The sequence below is a fragment of the Lonchura striata genome, chromosome 8 (genome assembly GCF_050655825.1).
Source record: "Lonchura striata isolate lonStrDom1 chromosome 8, ASM5065582v1, whole genome shotgun sequence".
Lineage (NCBI taxonomy): Eukaryota > Metazoa > Chordata > Aves > Passeriformes > Estrildidae > Lonchura > Lonchura striata.
In genome coordinates, this window is record NC_140710.1 from 28,388,598 (window position 1) to 28,415,277 (window position 26,680).

Here is a 26,680-nt window from a genome sequence, read left to right on the forward strand (position 1 = left end):
TAAACCATTTCTGCCTTCCCTCGTCCTTCAGATACCAGTGCCAGATTGAGTGTTCACTTCATGTCTTATCAGCTGGCTCTAGCAAAAGGCTCTTCTGTCTGGGCAACACATGGAAAGTGTCTGAAAATGCAGGAGAAGGGTGAAGGCTGTCAGGAGATGGTGGAGCTTTATACAGGTAATTGCTCTGATCCCCCTGCAAGGGAAGTCGCGCTCGATTAAGGAAGTGATGCTATCATGTGGGCAGCATTTCCAACAGGGGTTAACAAGCAGATGTTGGTGTGGCCACATGTGCAAGGAAAGCGTAGCAAGATTGTGTCATTATTCCACCTGGCCACCAGAGCTGCCACGAGTGCAGTAGTGCTCTGCTGGAGCTCCTGCCAGCAGATTTGGCTCTGCTGGGGTGGTTGAAAGTCTGAGCAGGTCCCTGATGTGTTTGTACCAAAATGTTTCTCACTTTGGTGCCTGCACAGCTCCTCTGGGATCTTGCCTCTGCTGCTGGCACAGGAGCTGTGTGGCATCCCTTGGCAAGCACTTCCCACTGAGCTGGGACAGAGCTGTGCTTGGACTATCCTGACTTAATGGGGCTGAAACTCCCCAACAACAGTAGCAGGATGGAAGTGAGAAGCTAGATTCCACTTCCCCCCCTTCTTTTTCATGTATGCTTTTCCTCCTTGGGTGCTAGAAGAGCCACATTACATAAAGGCAAATAAGTCCCTGCCTTTTGTCAGCAGTAGGAATAATTTTCAATATCTGAGACACCCTGTCTGGCAAAGGTCATACCCTGTTCTCTAGCAGATCTTAATTTAGCACCTGCAAGTTCTTGGTGAAGTGTAAAACTTCAGGATGCAGGAAGATCCCTGGAGGCTGTTGTGTAGGGAATGTCTTCCCTATGTAGAGATATGAGTGAACTGCTGGGCATTTTGACCTCTCAATTAGAAGCAAATGGTTTTTACTGGGAGCTTGCAAGAACCATCCAAAGCACAGCTCTGCTGCAGCTCAGGGCTCCAGCATGGTGTCCAAGGTTGTTCTGAAATAGCTGCAGCTGATGGTGATGCAGTGATCCAGCTTCCAAGCACCTCAGCTGATGCCCCAGTGACTGCCTGGCTAGTTGGCTTCCTCCATGGACTCCCTGCATTCCTGCTGCCCTGGGCAGTCTGCAGGCTGTGGCTCGGAGCACAGGGGAGGAGGCAGGTGTGAGGTGTGAGGATGATGCAGCAGACATATCCTTTGCTGTTATTTAAATCCATTCCTTGGCTCCACTGCCAAAGGAGTTGAGGTCATATACGTGGCTCCTTAAAGCCTTGAGACAGGTACAGCTCAATTCAGCAGAGAAATTGTTGTCACCAGACTCATGGGACTGAACAGCACAGGGAAACCTTACTGGGTGTTGCAGGGTGAGGGGAACCCTGGCTCCAGGCCATGGAGAATCCAGGGGAGTGCCCGTGGGAGCTCTCTGTGGTTGACTCTCATCCCTTACAAGATGTGTCTATCTGCAAGGCACAAACACACAGGGGGCAGGACTTTTGACAAGGGAATCTAGTGATAGGACAAGGCAGATGACTTTTAAATGAACGAGAGTAGGTTAGGTATTAGGAAGAAATTTAGGTATTGGGAAGAAATTCTTCCCTGTGAATGTGGGGAGGCCCTGGCAGAGGTCGCCCAGAGAAGATGTGGCTGTCCCTGTATCCCTGGAAGTATCCAAAGCCAGGCTGGATGGGACTTGGAGTAACCTGGAATAGTGGAAGGTGTCCCTGCCCATGGCAAGAGGGTGGAACTAAATGATCTTTACAGACTGTTCCAATCCAAACCGTTCTGTGATCCTTTGATTGTATGGCTCTGGAGTTTTTGCTGCTGGATTTTCAGTGTGCAACTGTGGACTCCTACCGGCACTGGCACCAGACAGCGGCTGCACACCAGGGCTTATCTCCAGACCTACCAGAAGCAGGAAACTCAGCGAGTTCCCAAACAAACCTCTGGTGCGGGAGGCCAGCGTCTCTGACCTCCGGGGGTCCTGAGTGTTTGAACAGGCTCCTAATCTGCTTGGGAAAGGCAGGAGAGCTGGGGAGGGAGAGGAGGGAGGGCTGGGGCTGTGCCCTGAGCGGGGTCGGCTGCTGCTCGTGGCTTTGATTGCTGAGGCTTGCTGTCTCAGGCTTGCGGGATTTGGCTGCCTGGCCGTGAACAAAAAAGCCGGATTCTCCCAGAGCCTTTATTCCCATGTCAAGATCACTGGTGGTTTCCCGAGGAGGAGTGGAGGGAGAGGAAGGCTTTTGTTGATGGTTTTTGACAGGCGTGGGGAAAAGCAAGGCTCAGCCTCTGCTCAGCTAAATCCTAGAATCATAGAATAGTTTGGGCTGGAAGGGTCCTTTAAAGGTCATCTTGTCCATTCCCCCTATAGTGCACCCCACAACTGCTCCTCAGCTTCCCCCAGTGTGGAACCAGCCCTGGGTAGCTCACTCCTGTGCTGGGACCATCCCAGAGCCTTGGCTCAACATCTCACTTTGATGGGGGTCCCCCCTTCCCCTGCCTCCTTCCAGAGGCTCCTGGCCCCCTGCTCCTTCCCAGCATCATCAGCCTGTCTTATCCAATCCCCACCCCAAATAACCCTGACCACAGACACTGACAGCCCAGAGGGCCCAAAGGACAGGGACATGCCAGGAAGGACGAGTGGAGAAGAGCTATGAGGAACAACCAGGCAAACTGACCCTCTGACACCCTCTGCCCTCCCTGCTCCTTCCTCCCACCCAGCATGCTTTTACTTGCTCCTGTACATCATTAGCAGATTTGAACTGCAGTGGCACCCTGCCTGTGAGGATCATCTCCGTGGAAGATGCCAGGACTGTTGCATTCCTTAGCCAAGAGGGCCTGGCTCTGAGCTGGGATCTCTAACAGATGCCCGCTCTGCTTCCCTGAGAGACAGAAAACATGCTGAGGGCACATTGCCACTAGTCAGTCACCCTGGAATCCCCGCCTTATACACAGGACCAGTCTTCTCTCCACAGGTGCACAGGCAGAGAAATCCTCTCAGTGGTCAGTTAATTGTGTTTTCTTTTTTGTTTGGTTTGGTTTTGGTTTTGTTTTTCTTTCTGTTTTTTAAAGCAAAGAAAAATTACCCAAATGACAGGGATTTACTCTGTAGCCCACAGTGGTGCTGGGATGGGAGCAGCATCCCAGTGTGTCTCTTCCCCAGGTGCTGAGCCAGCCCAGTGATGTGCCCTCATTGTCCTGCCATCCTCATCCTCACCAGCCCCACATTGGCAGGGCCTGCCAGGAGAACCTGCCTGGGTGGAGAGTGCTCAGGAGCCAACACGGGATAATGATTCATAGTCTCAGCTTCCTGCTCCGGTGGTTCCTAAATCCAGACAGACTCAGGCTTGGACAGGCAGAGCAGGGGAAGATGGGGGCTTGGCATGGCAGGGAGCCTTCCTCTGCTGTTGCCCATCTTGACCCCAAGAAGTGGGCTCCTTGGTGGGATTTGCAGCTCCTGCTGCAGGGATTTGCAGCCCTGCAGACAGCAGAGCTGTTTGTTTCTGGGTGTCATTCTGTCAAGGAAGCAGCTTAGCCCAGGCCAGAGCCTATATATAGAGTCCCTGCCTGGGTGCACTTCTGGAGGGTTTTGTTGCCTTGATGCTGGATCCATCCCAGCTAGGCTGTCCCTGAGGAGGCAATGCTGCTGAACCTCTTGGATGGCAGCATATGTTCCTGAGGGTCTTGCTTCCCTGGAGTACCTGGGGAAAAATGTTGTGTGGCAAGATGATAAACAGCTTCTTAATAAAGTCACCACCATTCAAAATTAGCCATCCCATGGGATCCTCTCTTATCAAGCCCTGGTAGACAGAGCTATCAGGAGCCTGGCTCATTCCTGAATGAATACTCACTGCAAGCAGCGCTTGCTGGCCTTGGCCCCAGGACAACACTTGCTGGGCCACCTCACCAGTGCCAGGCCCTGAGCAGGGTTGTCACCGTGCCCCCATTGCCAGTGGATGGGCACTGGGTCAGTGGGTGCAGGCAGGAGAGCTGCAGACCTCTTCTCAGCACCTCCCCACGAGCAATGGGTGTTGGTGTTGTGCTTGGATGGGGTTCACAAATGTCCTTGGGAGTTGCTTGAACAACTTTGCATGAGCCATCCTTGCTCTGCCTGGCCTTGTTGGCTCCCTTGTGTCCTCCCTTCCTCTTCACACACTGCCAGCCCAGCCCTCACCTCTCTGTGTGCTCACACCCACCTTCCTCCTTCCCGGGCAGCAGGAGATGCACTGTGCTCACCCCTCCTAACCCTCAGATTTTCCAGCCCTGTATTTTTCTATCTCCCCCTGATTAAAGGCACCGGTCCCCCACCCTTATTCCCATCACCCTCCCACCTTGAGAAGACAAAAACCCGCCCAACCCCAACCCCAGCCCCACACAGCCAGCTCCTGCCGTTTATTCTTAAATCCCTTCCCTCCTGCCTTGCTGGTTTGAAAGCCTGTACCCTGGAATGGGCCTCCCAGCTTTCGCTGGCAACCCTGCTTCAGACTGACCGCCACAGATAGTGTTTGGGAGAGAAAAAAAAATAATATATAAAATAATAATAAGGAAAAGGAAGCACGAAAAAGCTTCTCATCTCACTGAATCTCCTTGCTGAACTTTTCCTAGTCTCCTATGCCATGTGCTGGTGTGAGGCAGCCTTGGGAACCAAGAGGAAACTTTGGGGGTTTGTTTTCTCACCTGCATGCTTTGAGAAATTCTCCCTAGCAGCGCTGCTGCTGTACCCTCTGGCAGAGGGTGGGTGAGATGCCTCTCACACTGCTGCCCACTCCCTTGGTGCATTCATAGGGGTTTTTTTTGGCTTTTGGAAGTGGTTTGCTCAGGTAAGGCACCTCGACCCCACCTTCTGCACGTGTCATTGTTTGGGAAAGGAAAAAAAATAAAAGCAAGAAAAAGCAGAAAAATCTCTTGCCGAGGAGAGACCCTGAATCCAAGACAACCTCGCCCCTTGCCTGGGGCAGGGCTGAGGGAGGCTGTCCCTTCCTTTCAGCTTCTTTTCCTCCACTCTAGGTGATGGAGATGGAGGATGGAGGTGAGGTGGGAGCTACAACAGAAGAAAACACGGGCGAGGACAGGGCAGGTGCTGTCCCAAAACCCCGAGGGCGGGAAGGGGGTGCGGAGGGGACCCAACGCCCGGAGGGTTGTGTCTCCTCCGCATCCCCTCCCCGCCAGCATCCTGGGCAGCGCCCGGGAGGGCGGAGGGAAGGGAGGGCGATGCTCCGCTCGGGGTTTATTAGATTGGACATAATCATCTTTAAATAAGGGCAGCCCCCCCTCCACACCCCTCCTTGAGGTGGGGGTGGGGAGCGGAGCGCCTCGGGGCTTTCTAGATAAGGGCGACTAACGCATCCCCCGCTCCCGCAGGCAGAGCCGGGCAGAGCCGAGAGCCGCGCAGGGTCCGCCGTGCCCCGGGAACCCCGGCTGCAGGCAGAAAGGGGGTCCCCGCCGCGGTGCTCTCGCCTTCCTTCTCCTTCTCCTCCTCCTCTTCCTCCTCCTCCTCCTCCTCCTCTCGCAGGAGCAGAAGGGAGGAGAGCGGTGCCGGGGAAAAGTTGGGGGCAGCGGCTGCGGCGGGGGGCGGGGGACTGTGCCCCGGCGCTGCCGCCCGCCGCCCCCCTGAACACCCCATTTCCCCCGCGGCCACTCGCCCCCCACCTCCCAGCCCCCCAACTCCGTTCCCAAGGAGGATGCTGCGCGGCGGAGCCCCCCTGGCCGCGCTGCTGCTGGCGGCGCTCAGCCTGGCCCGCGGGGAGCCCCCGCCGGTCTCGGGGTGCGGGATGGAGGCTCCGAGCCGCCGCGCCGCGCCCCCGCATCTCCCGTACGGGCTGTACCCGCAGGGTCCCGCCGCGCACGGGGCGCTCGGAGCTGCATCCCCGCGGGGCCGGAGACCGCGGGGAGCCAGGGCAGGAGGAGAAGAGCCGCAGGGCGAGGCGGACGGCCGGGGCCGGGGCCGCAGCCGGGGGGAGAGGCGGCGGGGCCGGGAGCCGCAGGTGCCGGACCCTCCCCGGGAGCGGCCGCTGCCCGCCCTGTACTTCTCGGGCGGCCGGGAGCAGCTGGCGGCGCGGGCGGAGGCGCTGCCCGCAGTCCCGCGGGACGAGTTCACCCTGGAGCTGTGGGTGAAGGCGGAGGGCGGACAGAACAACCCGGCCATCATCGCAGGTAAACCCCGGCAGGGCGGGATGGGGACCCGGCACCCCCCGACCCTCCGCAAACATCGCACGGGGGAACTCCCTGACTTCCCCGCTCCGGCAGGTGACACCCCGCGCCCTGTCAGCACCGCGGGCGTGGAATATTCCTCCTTCCCTCGAGACCAAACCCTAAACCATCCCCTCCCCTCTGTTCCCACCCGCCCCGTCCTCCCAGCCCGCCCCCCTCCCCCCACCCCCCATCCCGCCCCGACTCCTTCTGGTTTTTCCGTCGTCCCTCGCCGGGAGCTGGAAGGTCCCTCTGGGTGAAACGCTCCCCGATTGCCTCCCTCGCCCCCACGGCGGCAGTGCCGCTGCCCGGGGCTCGGGCACACCGGGGCTCGGGCACACCGGGGCTCGGGCACGCCGGGCTCGGGCACGCCGGGCTCGGGCACACTCGGGCACGCCGGGGCTCGGGCACAGCGGGGCTCGGGCACGCCGGGCTCGGGCACACTCGGGCACACCGGGCTCGGGCACACTCGGGCACGCCGGGCTCGGGCACACCGGGCTCGGGCACACCGGGCTCGGGCACACTCGGGCACGCCGGGGCTCGGGCACACCGGGCTCGGGCACACCGGGCTCGGGCACACCGGGCTCGGGCACGCCGGGCTCGGGCACACCGGGCTCGGGCACGCCGGGCTCGGGCACGCCGGGCTCGGGCACGCCGGGCTCGGGCACACTCGGGCACGCCGGGGCTCGGGCACGCCGGGCTCGGGCACGCCGGGCTCGGGCACACCGGGCTCGGGCACGCCGGGCCGGGCTCCCGGCGGGTCCCGGGCGGTGCCGCACGGTGGCAGCCGCGCCGCACTCACGGCCCGGCCCGGCCCGGCGCCCCGCGGGCTCTGCGGAGCGGCTGCGGGGCAGCGCCGGCCCCAGACCCATAACTGCCCCTCGGGAGCTTGCTGAGACACCAGCGAGGGGTGGGCGAGTGCTATGAGGAGCAGCTGAGAGCGCTGGGAGACTCAGCCTGGAGAAAAGGAGGCTCGGGAGGGACCGTGTTGCTCTCCACAACTACCTGGAAGGAGAATGTAGTGATTGTCTGTCTCTTCTCCCAAGAAACAAGTGATGGGACAAGAGGAAATTACCTTAAATTGTGCCAATAGACGTTTATGCTGAATACTAAGAAAAATGTAATCTCTGAAAGAGTTGTCATGCACTGAAACAGGCTGCCCAGAGAAGTGGTAGAATCATCATCCCTGTAATTGTTAACAAATATATAGATGTGGTGCTTAGGGATATGGTTTATTTGGGCTTAACAGTGCTGGGTTAACTGTTGGACTTGACCTCAAAGGCTTTTTCCTATCCTTAATGATCCTGTGATTGAGAAGCTGAGGAGACAGAGAAGACTGGCACACAGCACAGAGCAGGGCAGATGTCACCTCCTGCAGTGGTGCTTCATTCAGCTGTGCCAGGATGGGTGTTTGTGTCTGGGTACAAGCTCGGCAGAGCAGTGCAAGGATGCTAGGAAGGGCTGGGAACAGACATCAGTGCCAGGATATCTGAGGTTCCCACAGTGCAGGCTCCTGTATTTCTGTGCTGCCCCAGCCAAGCTGATTGGGGAATCCCTCTCTCTATCCTAACTCTCCCTTGCCTTGTGATCATCCCACTGAAGCTCCCTCTGCTTTGCCTGGTCCCTTTCAATGATTGATCTCCTCAGTTATAGGGTAATAACCACACCTGTGCTGTGGAAGAGGTAGGAGGAACAAGCTGGAGTCTGTGGCAGAGGGGAAAACCAGCCACGTACAAGGAAACTACTAAACTCCCCAACATCCACCCTTCTGTCTGTCTTCCCACTGGCATCCTCGATGCCCCCCTGCTGGCAGGCAGCACAATTCCCAGTCATCACAGCAGCAGCACAGCTGTTTGCATCTGGAGGTCTGGCCTGCAGGTGCTGGGGTTTGAATTTCCCAGCTAGCCAGCAGAGATTTTTTATTACAATTTTTTATTCTTTATTTTTTAATTTCCTTCTGGAGGGTGGGACAGTCGTTAGTGCTGAAAGCACCACCCGTGAGCGCTGGCATTTCCTCGAGTAATATCCCCCAGCTTCCCTGCTCCAGGGTTTGAGTCAGCCCCAGGAACCTCCGGCTGTCTGAGTCACTGCTCACTTCCCCCTGTCTCCCTGCACTTGGGACAGAGGGACCTGGCTGTGGGTGGCCAAAGGGGGCCAGCCCAATTCTGCTGGCGTTTTGGGTGAGCAGGTGACAGCAGCAGCTGCTAGCCTTCGGCAGGTGCCGAGTCTGCTTCTGATCTGCTGCTCCTGCTCTGTCGAACGAGAGGCGACTGAGCTTGAGGTCATCCAGAGGTGTGGAGGAGCTGGAGATGCTCCAAGTGTCCATGTGTGAGGGAAGGCAGGAGGAAAGCAGGGCAGAGCTGAGCTCTCCCAGCATCAGTGCCTGGGAAGCAAGGGCAGGCTAAAGCAGCTCTGATCACAGAAAGCAAGCTGTCCTGTCAGCTGCTGTGGTTGCTGCTTGGATTGAAGGCTCAGGAGTCACTGTTTTTTTTCCCCTAGATGTCACATTTTGTCTCAGGGCCACCCTGGATGGGGCTGTTCATCCTTCTTGGTCACTCCTTCATGGGGGACTTCTGCTGGGGTAAAACCTGCCTCAGCCCCTCTTAGGGAAGGAAATTGGTCCTTCTTCCTTGTCCTAGTGATTTTGGACAGCAGATTAGAGACTTTCATGTGATGCTGTTTCCTTTTCTACCTTTTTTGTCTCCCTTCCATCTATGCCTGCTCTGCTTCTGGTGAACCCCAAGGAATTTCCCTTTGTGCCAGGCTAAGGTTTGTTTTTACTCAGATTGTAGGTGATTTTGTTGGGTCAGATCCTTCACCAGAGACCATCTAAAACATCTTCTGTGTCTAAATCCAGATGTCCTTTTTGGGTCCCTGAGCTGGTTCCCACTGCATACCTTGAGGGGTGACCAGGACTAGAGGCTCCTGGCCTTTGTCACACCCTCTGGAGCATTAGCAGCCGATTTCTACCAGTATCTGGGTTTCAAAGCATGAGTGAAAGCTGTTCCTTGTGCTGCAAAACTCCTGGCCCCAGTGGCAGAGGCTCTTTGCAGTGTGGTCCTTACAAAGGGGCACACTTGATCTCTTTGTGTGCTTTTCTTCCATGACCTTCCCTGGCAGGTACCTTCCTCTTCAAATTTTTTTGCAGTTACCAACAACTCTTGTTTCAACCCCCAGAGGCAATTCCCCTAAGGCACAGGTGAACAGCCTAAACCAGGCTAGAGCTCCTCTTTCCTGCCTGAGGGACCAGAGGCAGAGCTGCACTTAAAGCTGCTGAGGAGATGCCTCATACTTCTACAAACAGCTTTCCCTTCTGGTGGGTGGCCTCAGAATAAAATACTCCTTGGTAAACTCTGGGGTCTTCAAACTGCTTCCCTGATGATTTCTCATGAAGGCCCTTGAGAGATGTCAGGACCTGGTGCTAGACTGTTTTTGTTACACTATTCTGCAGTGGTTGCTGGCTGTGGGACATGCTGCTCTGCCTGCAGAACCTTCACTGCTGCTGATGTGGAGATGTCATCCCTGGCCATGTCTAGGATGGACCAGCTGCTGATTTACTGACTTTCCTCCCCTGTTGTAGAGCTGGCCTTGGCCTTACTTACATCCCTTTGAGGGCTTTGATGAAGTCCTCAAACCTGATTCTGGGCTCACTTAAATTTCTTTTGGCCAGTGGTGAACTCATCAGGCACTGCCAGGCATGGCTTGGCTCCAGCATGGGTTTGTGAGGTGATAGCTTACTCTCACCCCAGGGACTGTTCCAACCTTGGTGCTGTTTTTCCAACCCTGATGCTGTTTTTCCCATTTTTATCTTGGGGTTTAATCAAATTTGGGGTGCTCTGAATCATTTCAAGGTGAACTGCATGAGTTTTCCCAAGAGGGAAGGTACCAAGCCCTGTTTCCTCAACCCCAGTGAGGACTAAAAGATGGCTTTTGAGCATGCAGGTCTCAGCACGTTTCAGCTAGCACCCAGCCCATAAACACTCTCCAACTTTGCCTTCTCACTTCTGCAAGGCTCCTTTGCTGGCCTCCTGCTTTTTGGCTTCTCCTGGTTTCAGCTTCCCTGGTCTTTCTGCTTCCCTTTCACAATCCACCAGAAAACAAGAGTTGGCCAAAGCCCATCCACCCACGGAGGCTTTGTGCGTGGCTGCCTTTGTAGTGAGCAGTGACAGGGATCCACGCCCAGGGTGGTTACGGCCGTGGGATGGTTTAGAGGCCACCACCCATCTCGCCCTTGGTGAAAGTGATGGATGGAGGGAGGGAGGGATGCTGCTTCCTGGGCTGCAGCAGGGCTTGACGTGGCCTTTGCCAGCCGTGTTTATAAGGGGGAAGCATGGGGTCATGGTAACCTGGCTTCAGACACATCCCCTGGATGAGAGCCAGGAGATCCTGCTCCTCCTGGAGCTCCTTCTGGTCTGCACCTCTGCTTCTCTCTACTGGCCTCTTCACAATTCTGGCAGCAGGTGGGGTATCCCCAGGGACAGGCGAGACAGTGGCACAAGCAGGGGTGCTTTGTTTTGGACCACGAGGTCCTGATGCCATAAAGGTGGGCAAGCAGTGTGTGTAATAGGAATGGCACAGTGAGTGGCAGGAAAAGCAGGATGGAGGTTAAGAAATACCCTAGCAGGAACATAAGAAGAGTTTCTGGGCATGGCAGCAGGTTTTGTCATCGCTGGGACACAGTTTGTAGGGGTGATGAATGAGAGGGCAGGGTGCCCCCAGAAGACTCCACTGGTCACTCAAAGAGTGACTTCAAGCTCGTTCACCTCAGCAATGGCCTGCATGAATGTCCTGGCTGTGGTGGTTTAGGAGCCCAGAGGCATTTATTTCAAGCAGCAGGTCCCTTTATCCTTGCCAGAGTTTAAGTGCCTTATGCCCACTGATTCCCAATGGCATTCCATGCCTGCAAGCCTCTGGTTCTTTGCCGTGGGCACTCAGCAATCTGGGGGAAAATCAACACAGCTCCAGGTCTTGCCCAGCCTAGAACAGGTTCACAACATGCTTGAGCACAGAGGGAGAGGCTGTTCCTGGGAGTAGATTTATGTTCAGGTGACCTTAGGGGCTGAGGAGTGCACTCGCCAGCCTGGAGAGTGGAGAGAGGAGAGTGGAGAGAGGAGAGTGGAGAGAGGAGAGTGGAGAGAGGAGCAGCCCTCTCCAGCCCTCTCCTGCCAGCAGTGGATGCATGACTGGGAGGGAAACTGGAGCATAAACGAGAGCTGTAAATCTGCCTGGAAGCTGTTGGGGAAGCAGTCCCTGGAGGAGCCTGTATTGCTTTGGGTTGCTGTGCTCTAATTCTTAAAAGCTTTGGCTCGCAGATAAAAAGCTTAGCCTCTAATCCCATCCCGCCAGAGCACTCCTACAGAGAGCAACTCAGAAACACCTCGCTCTTCAGCCTCTCCTCCCATCCGTGCTCTTCCTCCTCTCTCCATCCTGCCTCTCTGGCTCTGCCATTCTTCCTGGCTGCTCCACCTACTCATCCAAATGATTTTGAATGGGGGCTGGGGTGTCACTCCTGGCAGAGCACCCACTGCCCAGCCTCTGACCACCTTCATTTACCTGCACCCAGCCTGTGCTCCAGGGAGGAGTGGTCATGCTCTCTGGTCCTTACCAGCTCTCCTCTCTGTCTCCATCCCTGTCCCCGACCTGCTGCAGGTGTCTTCAACAACTGCTCGCACTCAGCCAGCGACAAGGGCTGGGCGCTGGGCATCCGCGCCCTGCAGCTCAATGGCAAGAAGGACGCCCGCTTCTTCTTCTCCCTCCGCACGGACCGGGCGGCCGCCGCCACCGAGGTGACCTCCCACCGCCGCTACCGCCCTGAGGCGTGGACACACCTGGCCGCCAGCTACGATGGCCGGTGGATGGCTCTCTACGTCGATGGGGTGCGGGTGGGCCGCTCCGGCGGGCAGGAGGGACCCCTGCACAGTGCCTTCATGTCCTCCTGTCACACGCTGCTGCTGGGGGGGGACGCCTGGGGGACCACCCACACTTTCCGGGGACACCTGGCCGGGCTGGCCCTGTGGCGTGGTGCCCTGTCCCAGTCCCACCTCCAGCGTTCCTTTCTAGAGGAGGTGGCCGAGGAGACGGCGGGGCTGGCTCTGGCCGCTGGCTTTGCCACCACGGAGGAGCGCTGGGCGCCTTTTCGGGAGGGTGCCTTCCCCCAGCAGCGGGTGCTGCCGTCCCCACCTTCCCCCGTGCTGCGGCCGCTGGGCCCCCCTGCGTGCGGGCAGACAGCCTGCGACAACGTGGAGCTGGCGGGGCACTACAACCAGCACTGGCCGCTGCGCAGCTGGAAGGTGCTGCGCTACCGCGTGGTGAACCTGGCCGAGGACGACGGCGGCCGGCCCACGGTCACCTGGGAGCAGATCTGGCGGCAGCACCGGGCTCTGAGCGAAGCTTTCCGGCCCTACAACATCTCCTGGCAGCTCAGCCTGCTGGACGTGCGCAACTCCTCCCTGCGCCGCCGCGCCGTGCTGCTGGGCTGCGAGCCCAGCAAGGTGGGCAACGAGCGCTGTGACCCCGAGTGCGAGCATCCCCTCACGGGCTACGATGGCGGCGACTGCCGAAGGGCCGGCCGCTGCTTCTCCTGGAAGCGCCGCGACGGCGTCTGCCACATGGAGTGCAACAACATGTTGGACGACTTCGATGACGGCGACTGCTGCGACCCGCGGGCCACCGACGTGGCCAGGACCTGCTTCGACCCTGACTCGCCCCAGCGGTAGGCGTGGGGCTCGTGGGGGGTGGCACATCAAGGGATGGGGTGCTCCCTCTCCCCAGCACCTGCTCTGCTTTTGACCAGTGGCTTTCCAGTGTGGGAAGCCAGCGTTTTCCCATGGGATGGGTGTGTTTGCCATCAAAAGAAGCACATCCTTTGGTGTGATATGGCACCCCGCTGTGAAACCCTGCCAGCAAGCGTTTTTTCCACTCAGGGACACTCCTCCCCCTGCCCCCACCCCAGGGATATTCCCAGTGCAGAGCTGCCAGCCTCAGGTTACATGCCAGGGAATGTGGGCATCCCTGGGGTGGGCAGAGCAGCCAGTGCAAAGGATATTGCTTACCCTGATCCCCTGCATGCCATGTAGCTGAGGAATTGCTGCCCTTTCTCACCTTCCTTGGATGTATCTACAGTCTGATTTCTTAATTTGTGTTCAAAATACCTTTTGTTGATTGCTGCAGTGGGGAGAAGGAGGCAACCCAGCAGTGCTAGATGTGAGGTGGAGGATTTGGAAAGGTGTGAGTGGGTCTAAGGTCTAAGCCTTCCTGAATCTTTCCCCATGGACTGATGCTCACAAGGAAATTCTCTGGGTTGGAGAAGGATGTGTGCCTTTACCATCTGCTGCGGGTGCAAAATACCTTGAAAATCCACATGGACTAAAACCCACGGAGCATCCATATGCTGTGTTAGGGGACCCTTGCTCTCCCCAGAGGTCTTTGGAATCAGCAGCAAGTGGGGGGATGGAGAGGAAGACCAATTGACATGATGGGGGACCCCAGGTAGTTGGGAACAGTGTCCTCGGTGCAGCTGGTGGCTTGCACCCACCTGCTCTCCTTGCTGGAGCCTCTGAAGTGCCAGCAGCCCTGTTGATGCTTTTAGCACTCAGGGCTCAGCTGCCTATACTTTCTATATGGAGATGGGGAAGGGGAAAAAAAAGTCATGGCTTTTCCTTCTTTTTTGTTTTGTTTTGTTTTGTTTTGTTTGTTTGTATGTTTGTTTGTTTTTGTTTTATTTAAAGCCGTTTCTGTCTCAGTGTCAGAGAAAATTCATTCCTTACTGTTGACTCCCGGTGACAGGCAGAGGTGCCCTCTGGAGCAGGAGGGATGCAGCACAGAAGGCAGCATTTGTCAAGAAAAGTTTTAGGGATACACCTGTCCTTTGATCTTCTTTCTCCTTCACTTTTCTTTCCCTGGGCTGTGGGAGCAGATAGGCTGTAGCCATGAATCTCTCTTCCCAAGTCTGCTTCTTCTCTCTGCTCCTTCCCAGGCAGGACACGGAGGGAAGAGGGAAGCAGGTGTTTCTGTTTGGGCAGTGGTGATAGAGAGGAGCAGCACTTTCCCCATCCCTTCCTGAGTCCTTCTCACCCATCCTTAAGTTGCCTGAGAAAACCAGAAGGAGGATGGGGAACCTTTCTTCCAGTGCATCCCAGTGACACAGAGAGGCATCACGCCGTGTCCCTGCCCAAGCAACCCTCCCCAGATGTTTCCCCACCTCTGGAACTCTCTTTGGTGACAGCCATCATTGCCACCCTGTGACCACCTGTCCCCTTGTTTCCCATGCTGCAAGCCAGCATGGAAGTGCTTTCCTGATCATGAAAAGCCTCCACAACAACTCCGCACTTGTGGTGGCCATCAGCATTCAACACCACTTGGCCTTGGCTTTGGCAGGGCAAAGGCTCTGTCTTTGCTTCTGTGTGCAGTCAGAGAAATGTTTTCAACCTCAGACAAGAAGGGCTCCACCTTAAATTGAAAAAGGCCAAATTTTTGCTGGTATGAATCAGGGCTTCCATTTGTCAGGATTTTCCCCTGAAAGTTGGGAAACAAAACAAAGCAGAACAAAAAAACTCCTTGCTTCTGTGGGAAAGGAATGGGAAAATGGGAACACTAGGGAAATAACAAATCTTTTGCAATTTTCTTTCCGCAGACCTCATTGGTCTGCACAGAGAACAAGAATGATTGATTGAAGATTAAACTCAGAAAAATGAAATCCAGTGTGCCTGGCATTTGGGAAATGAGGGGGCATGGGTTGAGTCCTGCTGCCACTGAGGTCTTCTGAGCTGCCTTTGGCTGGCTCCTTCAGAGATCACAGGAAAAAGGAGTCACTGAATGGTTTGGGTGGGAAGGACCTTTACGTGTATCCAGTTCCACCCCTCCTGTGATGGTCAGGGGCACCTTTCACTAGACCAGATTGCTCAAAGCCCCATCTGATCTGGTGATACTGGTGGACATCCACCCTCCCTGTGCCCATCCCTGCTGAGGATGGTTTCTGGGGAAGAACATATATTTGTGGGAAAACCGCTGGGAAACTAGTAGTGTGTGTTTGGGAAAAACCAAGGTGAACTTGTGCTTGCTGAAGAGCATGGCCAGGTTTGTGGCATTCCCCCAGAATTGGTGGGTGAACCCCAAGACACAGAAGCAGGGAACCTCAGCCTGGGGGGGTTTGTTCAGGCAGAGCTGAGTCCTTGCTGCATTTGCATTTGATGTAAGGTATTATACTTAAATGAGCAGGGCAGCTGGTGAACTTACAGAAGGATTTTTAGGGTGGATGCCAAAACAGAAGAAATAATGTGAAATAAAATTTAACAAAGTGCAGAAAGGAGGCACAATAAGAGCCAGGTGCTTTGATGCAAACAGCAGCTTTGGGTCTGTAACTGAAGGAGAGTGAGCTGGCTGCTGCTCACCCAGACATCTCTGCTCCCTCATACCTGTGCCAGAGCCCAGCAGGGAGCTGTGACTTTGGGACAATCAGGAGACAGGGAACCCCCACTGAAGGTGATCTCTGCATCTCCTTACAGACCAAGATGGCAAGAACAAAAACCTTAGGATCTTTTTCACGGGTTAAGTCATCTCTACTTCATGTCAAGGCTTTCACAAAGAGTGGTTTGGATGTGAATGTTTCTTACTACGGCCAAAAATAATTGAGTTGAGAAAGTCAGAGTGAGATGCTAGGCAATTTCTTACCAGCATTGTAGACATATTCAATACATTTTGGTGAGGGGTCTCAACACCATGTCTTGTTCTTCACAATTGTAAGCACTCAAGCAAAAGCTTTTTCCATCTTAACACATTTCTGATTTAAAATTCCCTCTTGGGCTGCAGCTTAAAGAGAAGTAAATTAGAGGAAAAAGCTGAGGAACAGTGGTGGCATCAGTGCTTTTTAGCTGGTGAACATCTCATTATAATTCCAGGGCTACAGCTTGTGCCAGCTTATACCCTCACCCAGGGGAGGGAAATGAGATTTGGATAGAAGGATTAATCATTTTTTTTTACAAGTATGTAGTGACAGGACAAGGGGGAGTGGGTTTAAGCTGAAGAAGGTCAGGTTTAGATTAGATATCAGGAGGAAATTTTTCTCCGTGAGGGTGGTGAGGCCCTGGCACAGGTGCCCAGAGAAGCTGTGGCTGCCCTGTCCCTGGCAGTGTTCAAGGCCAGGTTGGACAGGGCTTGGAGCAACCTATGACAGTGGAAAGTGTCCCTGCCTTTGGAAGGGCATTGGAATGAGTTGATATTTAAAGCCCTTTCCAACCCACAACATGCCAGGGTTCTGTGAAAACTCTGCTGGGAATGGAGCCAGCTGTGGCTGAGGCAGAAGCTGGGATAAGGGTTGATGCTGGAATGATATCAGTGGGCACTGAAACACGCTGCTGAGTCCCTCCTGCACCTGCTCTGGCAGCACTTGGAAGAAGACAAGTCCTGCTGTGCTATGAGACAGCTGGACCACCACCCACGGGTGGAACCCACCAGTGGGACTGTGCATTTGTGGCAGGAGGGAGACTTTAGGCAAGAACTCGGGTGGAGAGCTGTGTGCAGACATCCCTGCAAGGCAGCCCAACAGGAGGCACGGGAAGCAAGGCACAGATTTCCCATTCACCCCTGGTCCACCCTATGAGGAACAAGGGGACAGGCAATATCAGGAGAGTTACTATCATCCTTCACCCGGTTTTATCTTGACTTCAAGTGTTTCCTAGGAGTTGCTGGCAGTCCAATGTCGGGGTCTGGAGTAAAATTTGCCTTAATTTTCTGCAGGCTCCCATCCTCTTGCGGAGCTTAGAGTGCTGCTGTAATTGATGCTCTTGGAAGGAAAGCAGCAACAGCTCATTAGCAGCAATTAACACTCAGCGAGGGTCCCCCTCGGGCACTTAGTCAATGAGAATCTGTGTGTGACACAGTTAATGTGAAAAGAAAAACCGGAGGGGAGTCTGGAGAGCAAAGTGGGTAAGGGCAGAGCTGCTGGGCCTTTCATCTTGCTGCCCAAAGTAATGGCAGAAATAACCAAAGTGACAAAAGGAGGTGAAAAATGATGAGGTGTCTCCAGGCTTGGTGGCCTCTGCTGGGATGACCAAAGCTGTGATGTTAAAATGTACCTGATTAACTGGACACTTGATGGGCTTTAACACAAGCTTAGCTGGCCTCCCTCCTAAGGGACTGGTGCTTAACTGGGTTAAGGCTGCTTGGGAGCCTCCTGCTATTTAAGCCTTGCCTTCAAAAACTGATCCAGATTAACCTCACTAAAAGTCTCTGGTGGACAACCACGAGGAAGAAGGAATCACTGAGCCATCCTGGGCACCTGAGCAGCCCCTTGTCAGGAAATGTTCAGCTGAATGTGGTTGGATTTGAGAACATAAAAGGTGTCAAATAGAGAGCAGTTGAGACAATGAGGTATCTTGGAGCCAGAGCTGACCTGCCTAGGCCTTAATCCCTACCAGATGGTAAAACAGCATTCCAATTAGCTGCTCTCTTCCCCTCCTTCTTCCCTTACTACAGGAAACCTTAGTAGGTCTTACTGTGAAAGAGGGCAGGTACGTGCAAAGTTATTGCAAAGGCTTTGCATACAACCTCAGGCCGCTGGCAATGCTGCAGAGAACAGACTCAGCTGGAGAGGGTAGGTGTCTGCTGCTTGGGTGCTTGGAGGGGGGGAGAGGGTGTTTTCAGTGATTTTCTCTGCCTGTGGAGTGGCAGAGATGATGTTGGTCCCTTGAGGAATTCATGGCAAGGAGACTCTCTGCTCAGAACCTGAGCTCTGGCTGCTTTTGAGCCCCCTCTGGCACTGCTTGGAGTCCTACTGGCATGAGCCTAAATATTGTCCTGGTGTATCCAAAGAGCCTCAAGTGCTGGGCTTGGGCTTTAGAGTGGTGAGGAGGGGAGTGCTTTGGAAACACCAAAAGTGGCAGTGCTGGGTTCACTGACTTCTGAGCTTGCTGGTTCTAGGCTCTAGAAGACCTGCTGGAACTGTGGGGCTGCAGGACTTTTTGCTGCAGCCCGATGGTGGATGCTTTAAAGTTTTGTGACTGATTGGATTTGAGTTTATTGGAAAACTTCTCTTTTCCTTGTAGGAAAGTCCCTTTTCTCTGAGCTTTCCTATGGATTAACAGTTTTAAAACTTAGCAAAAATAGGGGGGAATGTTTTTGGTAGAGCCCATTATATCAGGTGGGCAGGATGTCTCCCAAGTCACTTTCTTGTGATGGGATTTGGAGGCTACACCTTTGTGAAGGTGCCTCAGCCTACCTAGATCCCTAACTTGGGGTTGAAGACCCCGGCCTTGCTTTTGATCTTCTCAGAATGTTGGCTAGTGTAGAGGTAGATATTCTCTGATTGGAGAGTATTTAGCATGTTACCACTGCTTGGTTGCAGGAGCCCAGCAGTGGGATTTTGCTGCCAAGAGAGAGGACTTGGGATGGTGAGAGACTGCACTGCTGTGGTGGGGGCTCCAGCATGGAGATCCCTCCAAGGGAGGCACACCAAGGTCTGACTCAGCCCATCCAACAGCTGGAGGGCAGTGGGACTGTGGAAATTGCTTCTTCCCAGAGGGAAATAACTAAGATGTTGCCATGCAAGGGCCTGTGCTGGCTCTTGGGACCACTTTCCAAAGGCAGAGTGATAGCCCCTGGTGGGGGTCAGAGCTCTGCTGTGTTACCCTGTGGGGCTGGAAGAGCAGCACAAGAGTGTAGAGGTGTTTAGCTACAGGGGAGCTCCCCAATCCCATCTTGTGGATGTGCACAAATCCTCCCTGCTTTTTTTTTCGGGTGCTGTATTAGGAAATGAAATCACATTAATGCACTTCTTTTCTGGGCAAGGTAGAAAGCTCAGGGGTTAATTTCCAGCAGGGCTCCGCGGGAGGATGAGTCTCTCACTCCCATCAGCCTTCCTGCGAGCTGGAGCTGCCAGGCTGCGAGTTCCTGGAGGAACCTGCTCAGTTCCCCCGGGGTGACCACATCTCCGTGGGAGAGGGAGAACATGATCTGCGTGTGACTGAGGGCACAGGACCCCTGCCCAGTGGCTGTAGGCAGCCGGGGTGCTTTTGGGGAAAACAGCTGTCCCAGATGTGAGCTATTGTTCTCGAAAACGCCACCGACTCGGGGGCTCACTTGAGGGGGCCCGATTGTGTTGGGATGGCAATTGTGAAGGAACAGCGTGTGTCCCACGGCTGGGAGGGGTCACTCTTTGTTAGGCCTCCCCAGGGCTCCTCCTGATCCTGCTGAACCCTTGCCCGTGGGTGGGGGACGCCAGCCGAGGCCTGGCCGGGCCCGTGAGAGCCCAGGAGCCGAGGTGGCAGGAGCTTGGCAGCTCCGCAGGGACGCCCGTCGCTGACAGGGCCTCCGGGACGGCTCCAGCTGCCAGGGCAGCCTTCAAGTGAACATCCTGCTTCGAGTTTTCCTTGGCCCGGCCACCACTGTTATTTAGGAAATCAAATTGCCCCTTTCCAGAGGGCAGGGGGGTGAGAGGGAATGAGCCCAGCACCACCCAAACCAGCTGAGATGGTGTGATGCTTTTGGAGGCTTTAAGAAGGATGGGGATGCTGAATGCTTGTGACTGTTGCCTCACAAGGGCTGTTCTGGGGATGAGAGGCAGCCTTGGTTTTATATTTTTTTCTGTTAATGTATGATTGTTGCACTACAGAATTTCCCCAATAAATTATCTCATGTCCTTTTTATATCTGTGAGGAAGGCATTTTTAGAATACTGGCTTGTGCACTTTGTGCTTTGGCTGGGACACCCAGTTGCCTGGATCTAAAAAAAAGTTGGAGGCTTGGGACTTGGTTTTACCCTAAAAACCAAAATATATGCATATAAAAAGCAAGTTGGAGATGTTTGGCTTGAACAGATTTCTTTTCCTCTGTCTCAATCCCTTTCCCTACCAACATCATGGTTATAAGTTCTTGCCCTTCAGTGAGAAGTTTAGGGTGAATGTAGCAAAGTTTTGGATGTTTTGGGAAGACTAGACGTTGCCATCTTGGTGAAGAGTGCACAAGGAGGAGCTTATTGACCACAGGGCTGTGTGGTTCCTCTTGAGCAGTTAGCTTAATGCCCTGGGAGCATCATCCTTACTCAGCAACCTGATCCACTGCTGTCAGGCCTGTTAAAGCATCTTTATCCCGACACTGCCCAGGAATGTGAACAGAAGTGACAGGCCAGAGATTGGAAGGGTGGCATTCTGATCCTCTGCCACCCTTTTATTGCCTATGCTGCCCTGCTGGTGGATGGGGATGCCCATTGCAGCGGACTGCAAGGCTCGTCTGGCACCAGAAGAAGAAATCCTTCTCCCACCTTGCAGTGTCTCTGGTGCCTTTTCTGCTGCCCTGTTTGTCAGTTTGAGACTGGATGAAGAAGAAAGACTGATTTTTTTTTTTGGTTTTTTTTTTTTTTTTTTTTTTTCCCCTCTTGTCACTTCAGCTGTTTTTGGAGATGGCCTCAAGCTTGGGATTCTGCCTTTTTGCACCCATGTAGAAACCAGTTTGTGGTCTGGCCCCTCTTTGCCAGCCATGCCTTCTGTCAGGAGGTGACCCAGGTGCCTCCTGATACACCTCAGTCCACGTTTCTCTCCAGCCTTGACTGATTCCAGCACGGATCTCCACACACCCCCTCTGCTGAGGCCTGGTGCTGGAGGTGATGTGCACCACTCCCAGCTCCTTGGCTTCAGGCAGTGTGTGGCAGATCCTCACTGCCACATGTCTATAGTAAAATGTCGTGAACCCCAGACCCAGGGAAGAAATGATGATGTTTGGCTCCAGATCAGGAGGCTGAAGGATCTGCTTTATTAGAACTATACTATATTACATTAATACACTTTTTAAAGAGATACTGCACTATTCTACATACTTACTTCTTACTTACCTAACTCAAACTCGTGACTCTCTGCTGAGAGTCCGAGCCACAGCTGGATCTCACTGGTCACTGACCCCAAACAACCTTCACCAGAATCCAGCCCAGCCATCACTGCAGGTAAACAATGTCCACACCACATTCCACAGGGGGAAATAAAGGAGCAGAGATAAAGATTGTTTTCTCTTCCCTCTGTGCTTCTCCTGAGAGACAGAATTATGTCTCTCTGTCCAGAGAATGTGAATATCACAATGTGTGCTGTAAGGTCACCTTCACCATCACTCCCAGTCCATTGCTCTCCCTCTTTCCCAGCAGCTGAGATCTATCCTGTGGATGAGGGTGCTGTGAGAGAGGAGGAGACATTTGGGAAGAGCTGGACACTTCCTTTCCCTTGAGCAGCAGCAAGATGTGGGTGCCTCACTTCTCTGAGCTCCTGTGAAAACCCTGCAGAGGTCACATCTTTCAATATGCTTGCCAACACCTGCCTGTGCTGTGGGCAAAGGTAATCACCAGCCAGGGAAACTGAGGCACAGAAACCTTGGACATCTTCCCCCCAGTCATGCAGCAGTGAGGTGCTGGCATCTGGCCCTTCTGCCTCCCCATTCCTGGGCAGGGAGGAGAGGCATTTAATGAAAGGAGATGAAGCTGCTGTGTCCTGGCTGAAAACAAGCAGAAAAGTTGCAGAGTTCCCCTCTGTCTGGAGGGCTTTAATGAGCTGCTGGCACTGAGACACTGCTCAGCCATGTGGGGCAGGAGAACTGCACCCACTGGGGTTATCCCCTCTCCCTTGCCTTGGCAGATTGTGAATTGCACTATAAAAACTGATAGTGAATGCTGGGCTCCTGGTGACCCTAAGCTGTGTTCAAAAACCATAAGGCCTCCCTCAGCCTGGAACATTACTTTGTTTTAGGCAAAAAGGAAGATAACTGGTTTACAGATCTGCTCTTGTAGCTTAGGTGGGACAAGGCTGAGCTGTGCAACCTTAGGTAAAAAAGACCTGTAAAAACTTTGCCCTGGCCTGGGATGCTTTTTCTCATTTTGCTTTGAAGCAAACAATCCAGACAGAAAGGGAACCATCCCTGACTTTGTTTAGCTTGGAACAAGCTCTAGAATAATTTGCCACCGTTGAGTTCTGCCTCCCAAAACCACACAGGGCTGCAAACATATTTCTCCATTTCCCCTGCTGCTTGCTTGCCTCCTCTCCCACATGCTGTGTAACTCCAGCCAGCATTGGCATTGCCAAAGGAAGGTGAGTTCTTACCCTGTGCTGTGGATTGCAAGGCTCTCCCAAGCTGTTGGTGAGTGCTGGAGCTGGGATGATGCCTATGCTGGGCTTTGGAGGGCAAGGCTGGACTCCTCTCCTTCCCTGAGCTGCTGTTTCACTGCCTTTCTCCCAGGCAGAACTCTTTTTTTTCCCCTCAATGGTTCTAAATTGGATCTTTAATTCATCCTTTTGATTTTTTTTTTCCATAACTCCCTGCAACTACAGCTCTTTTCATGTTTTCAAGGATGATGACTTAGAGAAGCTGTGGCTGCCCCATCCCTGGAAGTGTTTAAGGGCTGGCTGGGCAGGGTTTGGAGCAACCTGGTCTAATAGAAAGTTTCCCTGCCAATGGCAGAGGGATGGAATGAGATGGTCTTTCAGGTCATTTCCAACCTAAACCAACCCATGATACTTGAACATGGAAGTGGGAGATGCATTACTGGGATGGAAGCAGGTGGGGAGCTGCAGTGTTTGTCTCCTTTGCTTATTCATTCCACTGATGAGGACAAGAGGCAACAGTCTGTAGCTCTGAACTCTCTAATTGCTGCTTCACTGTGTTTTTAAGGGGAGGGTTAGAGGCATCAAGGAGATGTCTCTTTGAAATCTGGGAATTTTCAGGTCCTTGGGGTTTTTTTTCCGCTTTTTTCTAAGGGATATTGCCATGACCCTCATCCAGCCCTGCTGTACTGCACACCTGTCCTTGGAGGTCCTCTTTGTAGTGGCTGAACGCACAGTTTTGTTTCAATCAGGTAAAAATCTTGGGCCTCTGTGTTCCTGTAGCCTCATAAAAAAGGCAGCCAGGAAGGAGCTGCTCCAGTGATGGAAAAAATGCGGAATAACTGCAGCCTTGTGCTTGGTAGACCTTGGAGGGCTTTTTTGGGTGATAACCCCTAATACATGCCCTAGTTGGAGCAGGGGGGCTCCAGTCAGTGCTCACAGGCTCTCTGGAATAAATATCAGGGTTTAGTCTGTCCATTGCTTCTTAGAAAATAGTACATTCCTTTGCAGTTCACTCCTATTGATGTCTTTGATATGTGTCAACCCCAGACAAACCAAGGTTTCTTCCCGGGAATTTCCCTGAAGGATTGTCAGCTGGCAGTCTGTAGGTTGAGTTTAAACCCAAGAGTCTGAGGCACACATGTCTTTTCAGCTCCCAAGGAGCTGTCCTGTGAGCAATGGGTGCATCATCCGTGGGAGATGATCCGTGCACGCTCCGCTCCCACCGTGGAAGCATCTGGAAGCCCGGCTGTTCTGAGAGACAGGCCCTGCATCATTGCCTGGTCTAATGAAAGACATCCCTAGACCCTCATGGGGCTCAGATGGGCTGCGTGCTGTAGGATGATCTCAGCTGTGAGGAAATGGTGAGCCTCTCCGAGGAAGAGATGGCCATGATTCACTGGGATAGAAATAGAAAAGCCAAACACGCAAATGGAGACTCCCTATTGACCACGTTCCTGCAATTGAAATGGGTTTTTACTACCTATTCCAGTATTCATTTGAAAATCATATGCATTTACTCATACACACTACAATCAGATTGTTTTTAAGCCATTAAGGCCCATTGGGTCAATAACCAGCATTTTCAAAAATCTATTAAATTCCCATTTCCGTGGAAATAGAGCTTTTACAATTGATCATGGCTACTGACTCCCATTAAAATAAACCCTAAATGCTATCAACTCCCCCAAGATGTAGAGCACTAAAAGACAGTTTGCCAGGCCAAATTTATCCCAGGGGAAAGTTGATGGCCCATTATGCTTAAGCAACATGAGAATTGTCATATAAGTCAGGAAGTTTATGGGACTTGCATGGATTTGTCTTCCCTGAGGGGTGAAGAGGAAGGTTCATGGGTTGAATCTAGTGCTAACAGAAGCTCAAAGCCAGACTCATGCAGGAGATTTTTGGGAACATTTAGCTTATTTTGAATTAAATTTCAAGTGTGTGTAGAATTTGGTTGTTTGGCGGAAAGAAATTATGCTTTAGGGCTGAAGTGCTGTAAGAAATGCTAAATTTGTGGACCAGCTCTTGGTGGCACAGTGTTTCCTGTGTTGCCTAGGTCTGCACAGCAAAGGTGCTCCAGCCCTCTGATCACCTCTGTGGCCTCCTCTGGGCTCATCCTGACAGGTCTATGTTTTCCTGATGCTGGCAGCTCCAAATGCTGCAGCTCTGGGACCCCCAGCTCTGGACCACTGCTCTCACAAGAGCAGAGTAGAGGGGAAGAATCCCCTCCCTTGTGATCCTGCTGGCCACGCTTTTTTCCATGCATGGGAGGCAAGACCTGTGCCAATCCTAAAACTGGAGTGGAGCGAGCTGGTGTGTCCGTGCTGAGCACTGGGGATGGAGGGTTACAGCTCTGGCAGGCCAGTCCCCAGAGGTGACCCAAAGGCCTGGGCCCCATCAATGTGCCCGCTGTCCCCTCTGGGAATGGGCAGTGCTTTCCAGGACATGCACCAAGGCTGGGGGAAGAGCAATACAGAGGGAAGAGGTCCCAGAAGGAAGAGGAAGAGAAGCATGGGGAGTTTGTGACCCAGCTGTCCTTTCAGATTAGGGCTTTGCTGCTTGCCCTCGCTGGCAGACAGCTCTCGGGACACGGGCTCGCTGCCGGCGTCAGCCCAAAGCTGCCGTGCCCCTTGGAGGAGAGGTCAGGTAGTCCCTGCCGAGCCAGAGGCCAGGCTTCCCTTGTTTGTCTCCCCTCATGCCTCCTTCAATCAGCTTCACTGCAGCCCTCTGCTCCCTCCCACAGCTCTGGATTTCTCTGCTGTGCATGCCTGATCCAGCACTCCTCTTCTTCCTGCTGCTGTCTCCTCAAGACCTCTCTTGCTTGGGATGATGTTTGTGCTACGGGGCCATGTCTAGATACTTCCATGAAGCCAATCATGGAAAAGAGTGGCCTCCTCACTCTTCTCCTTCCCCTTGGAGGGGACCCCTTCCCCTCCAACAATGGGGTGATATTGGTATAGATGGTATTTGTGATGGGAGTGGAGGAGGCAATGTAGTGAATCAGTCCTTTCCTCCCTAAGAGAGTTTAATTTGAGGCAGGTGGAGAGGAGCATGTGGGGTCCTGTTCCTGGATGGAGTGGAGGCAGCTATCCCTAGAACAAGTGTTGTGGGACTTTTCTTACAATGGGTCAGGCAGCAGGACCACTGGGGGCTGTTGGTGGTTGGCCTTGGTGCTTTTTGCAGTGCAGGACTGACTCCTCCAGGAGCTGAGGAGAGAATGACTACAGGTCTATCAAATACCACAGCCATCAGCTTTTTTTGTGGATTTTTTTTTTTTTGGGTTTTTTTGGGGTTTTTTTTTTTTGTTTTGTTTTGGTTTTTTGTGGGTTTTTTTGTGTTTTTTTTTTGTTTGTTTGTTTGTTTTTTAACTGAAAAGCAACTTGAACAAAATGCTGATGTCTGAGTCCCAGTGAGTATGTCTCAAAAACCTTATTTCCTCCAAAGGTATGCTAGGGCTAGGGTATCTCAGTACTATCTGGGAAGCCTACACAGGCACATGGAGATGTGCTGGGATTCCCAGCACAGTCATCCCCAGAGTCCCTTGGGCAGGCTGTGGTGCCCATTATGTGCGTGGCAGTGAGCCAGCCCTGCCCTCAGGGTGCAAATATCACAGACCCAGTGTTTTTCTGTGACCCAAGCATTTGATGAACATGTGCATCCTGTTGGCACTGGTGTCCTGAGGGTGCCCACCATGGTTGAGAGCACTGCTGGGGGTTAACCTCTCCTGAGGCTTATTCTCATGTATTCAGCACAAGTGGGGGACCATCCTTGGTTCAGACCCTAAAACATGAGCACCAACATGCAACCATCCTTAAAGTTGATCTCTGCCCTCTTGCCCTGCATGGAAGCTGTCAACAGAGCTGTAACAAGATCCAGAGAGGAAAGCAGCATGTGGCAGAAAAGCCAACAGTCTCTGGGCAGGACAACAGGGAGGAATTAACACAGCTTTCCTCTAAAGTCAGGTGTCCTGTTGTGATGCCAGAGGCAGAGACAACTCCTTGATGCCTGACTGTGGCTTTGCTGTATGTTAAGGAGAACTTTGAATGTATGGAAGTCAACTGTGATGTCTGTGGAAGTACTGTCAAATGTCCCTTGGAGATGGCCCTTCTGATCTTGACTCAGAGGCATATTACAGTAGGGATCTTCTATTGACCTCCAAACCAAGATGATAAGGCCAGCAAAGCAATATTTGAGTAATTTAAGCTCTGAGTCATCAGAACTTTGGGTGACTTCAATTAGCCAGATATCTGTTGGAAGAATGATACAGCAGCTCACAGATCATCCATAAAGTTCCTGGAGTGTGTGGAGAACTGCTCGTCACGCAAGTGTTGGATGTGCCAGCCAGGAATGAGGCACTGCTGGACTTACTGCTCACAAACCAATAATACCTGGCTT

At 53.4% G+C, this 26,680-nt stretch overlaps 1 protein-coding gene across 4 annotated transcripts in view; it reads left to right on the plus strand.

Annotated features, from left to right (window-relative positions):
* The first annotated feature begins 5,061 nt into the window (after positions 1-5,061).
* PAPPA2 (pappalysin 2) overlaps positions 5,062-26,680 on the plus strand; it is a 93,759-nt gene continuing 72,140 nt past the window's right edge. For 3 of the 4 annotated variants that reach the window (XM_085586653.1, XM_085586655.1, XM_077785293.2), the window contains exons 1-2: positions 5,063-6,177; positions 11,863-12,925. In XM_085586653.1, coding sequence (XP_085442779.1) covers positions 5,706-6,177; positions 11,863-12,925 — 1,535 coding nt within the window. In that variant the 5' untranslated portion in view covers positions 5,063-5,705. Of the gene's footprint in view, positions 6,178-11,862; positions 12,926-26,680 lie in introns of all 4 variants that reach the window. The other variant, XM_085586654.1, reaches the window with a different exon arrangement.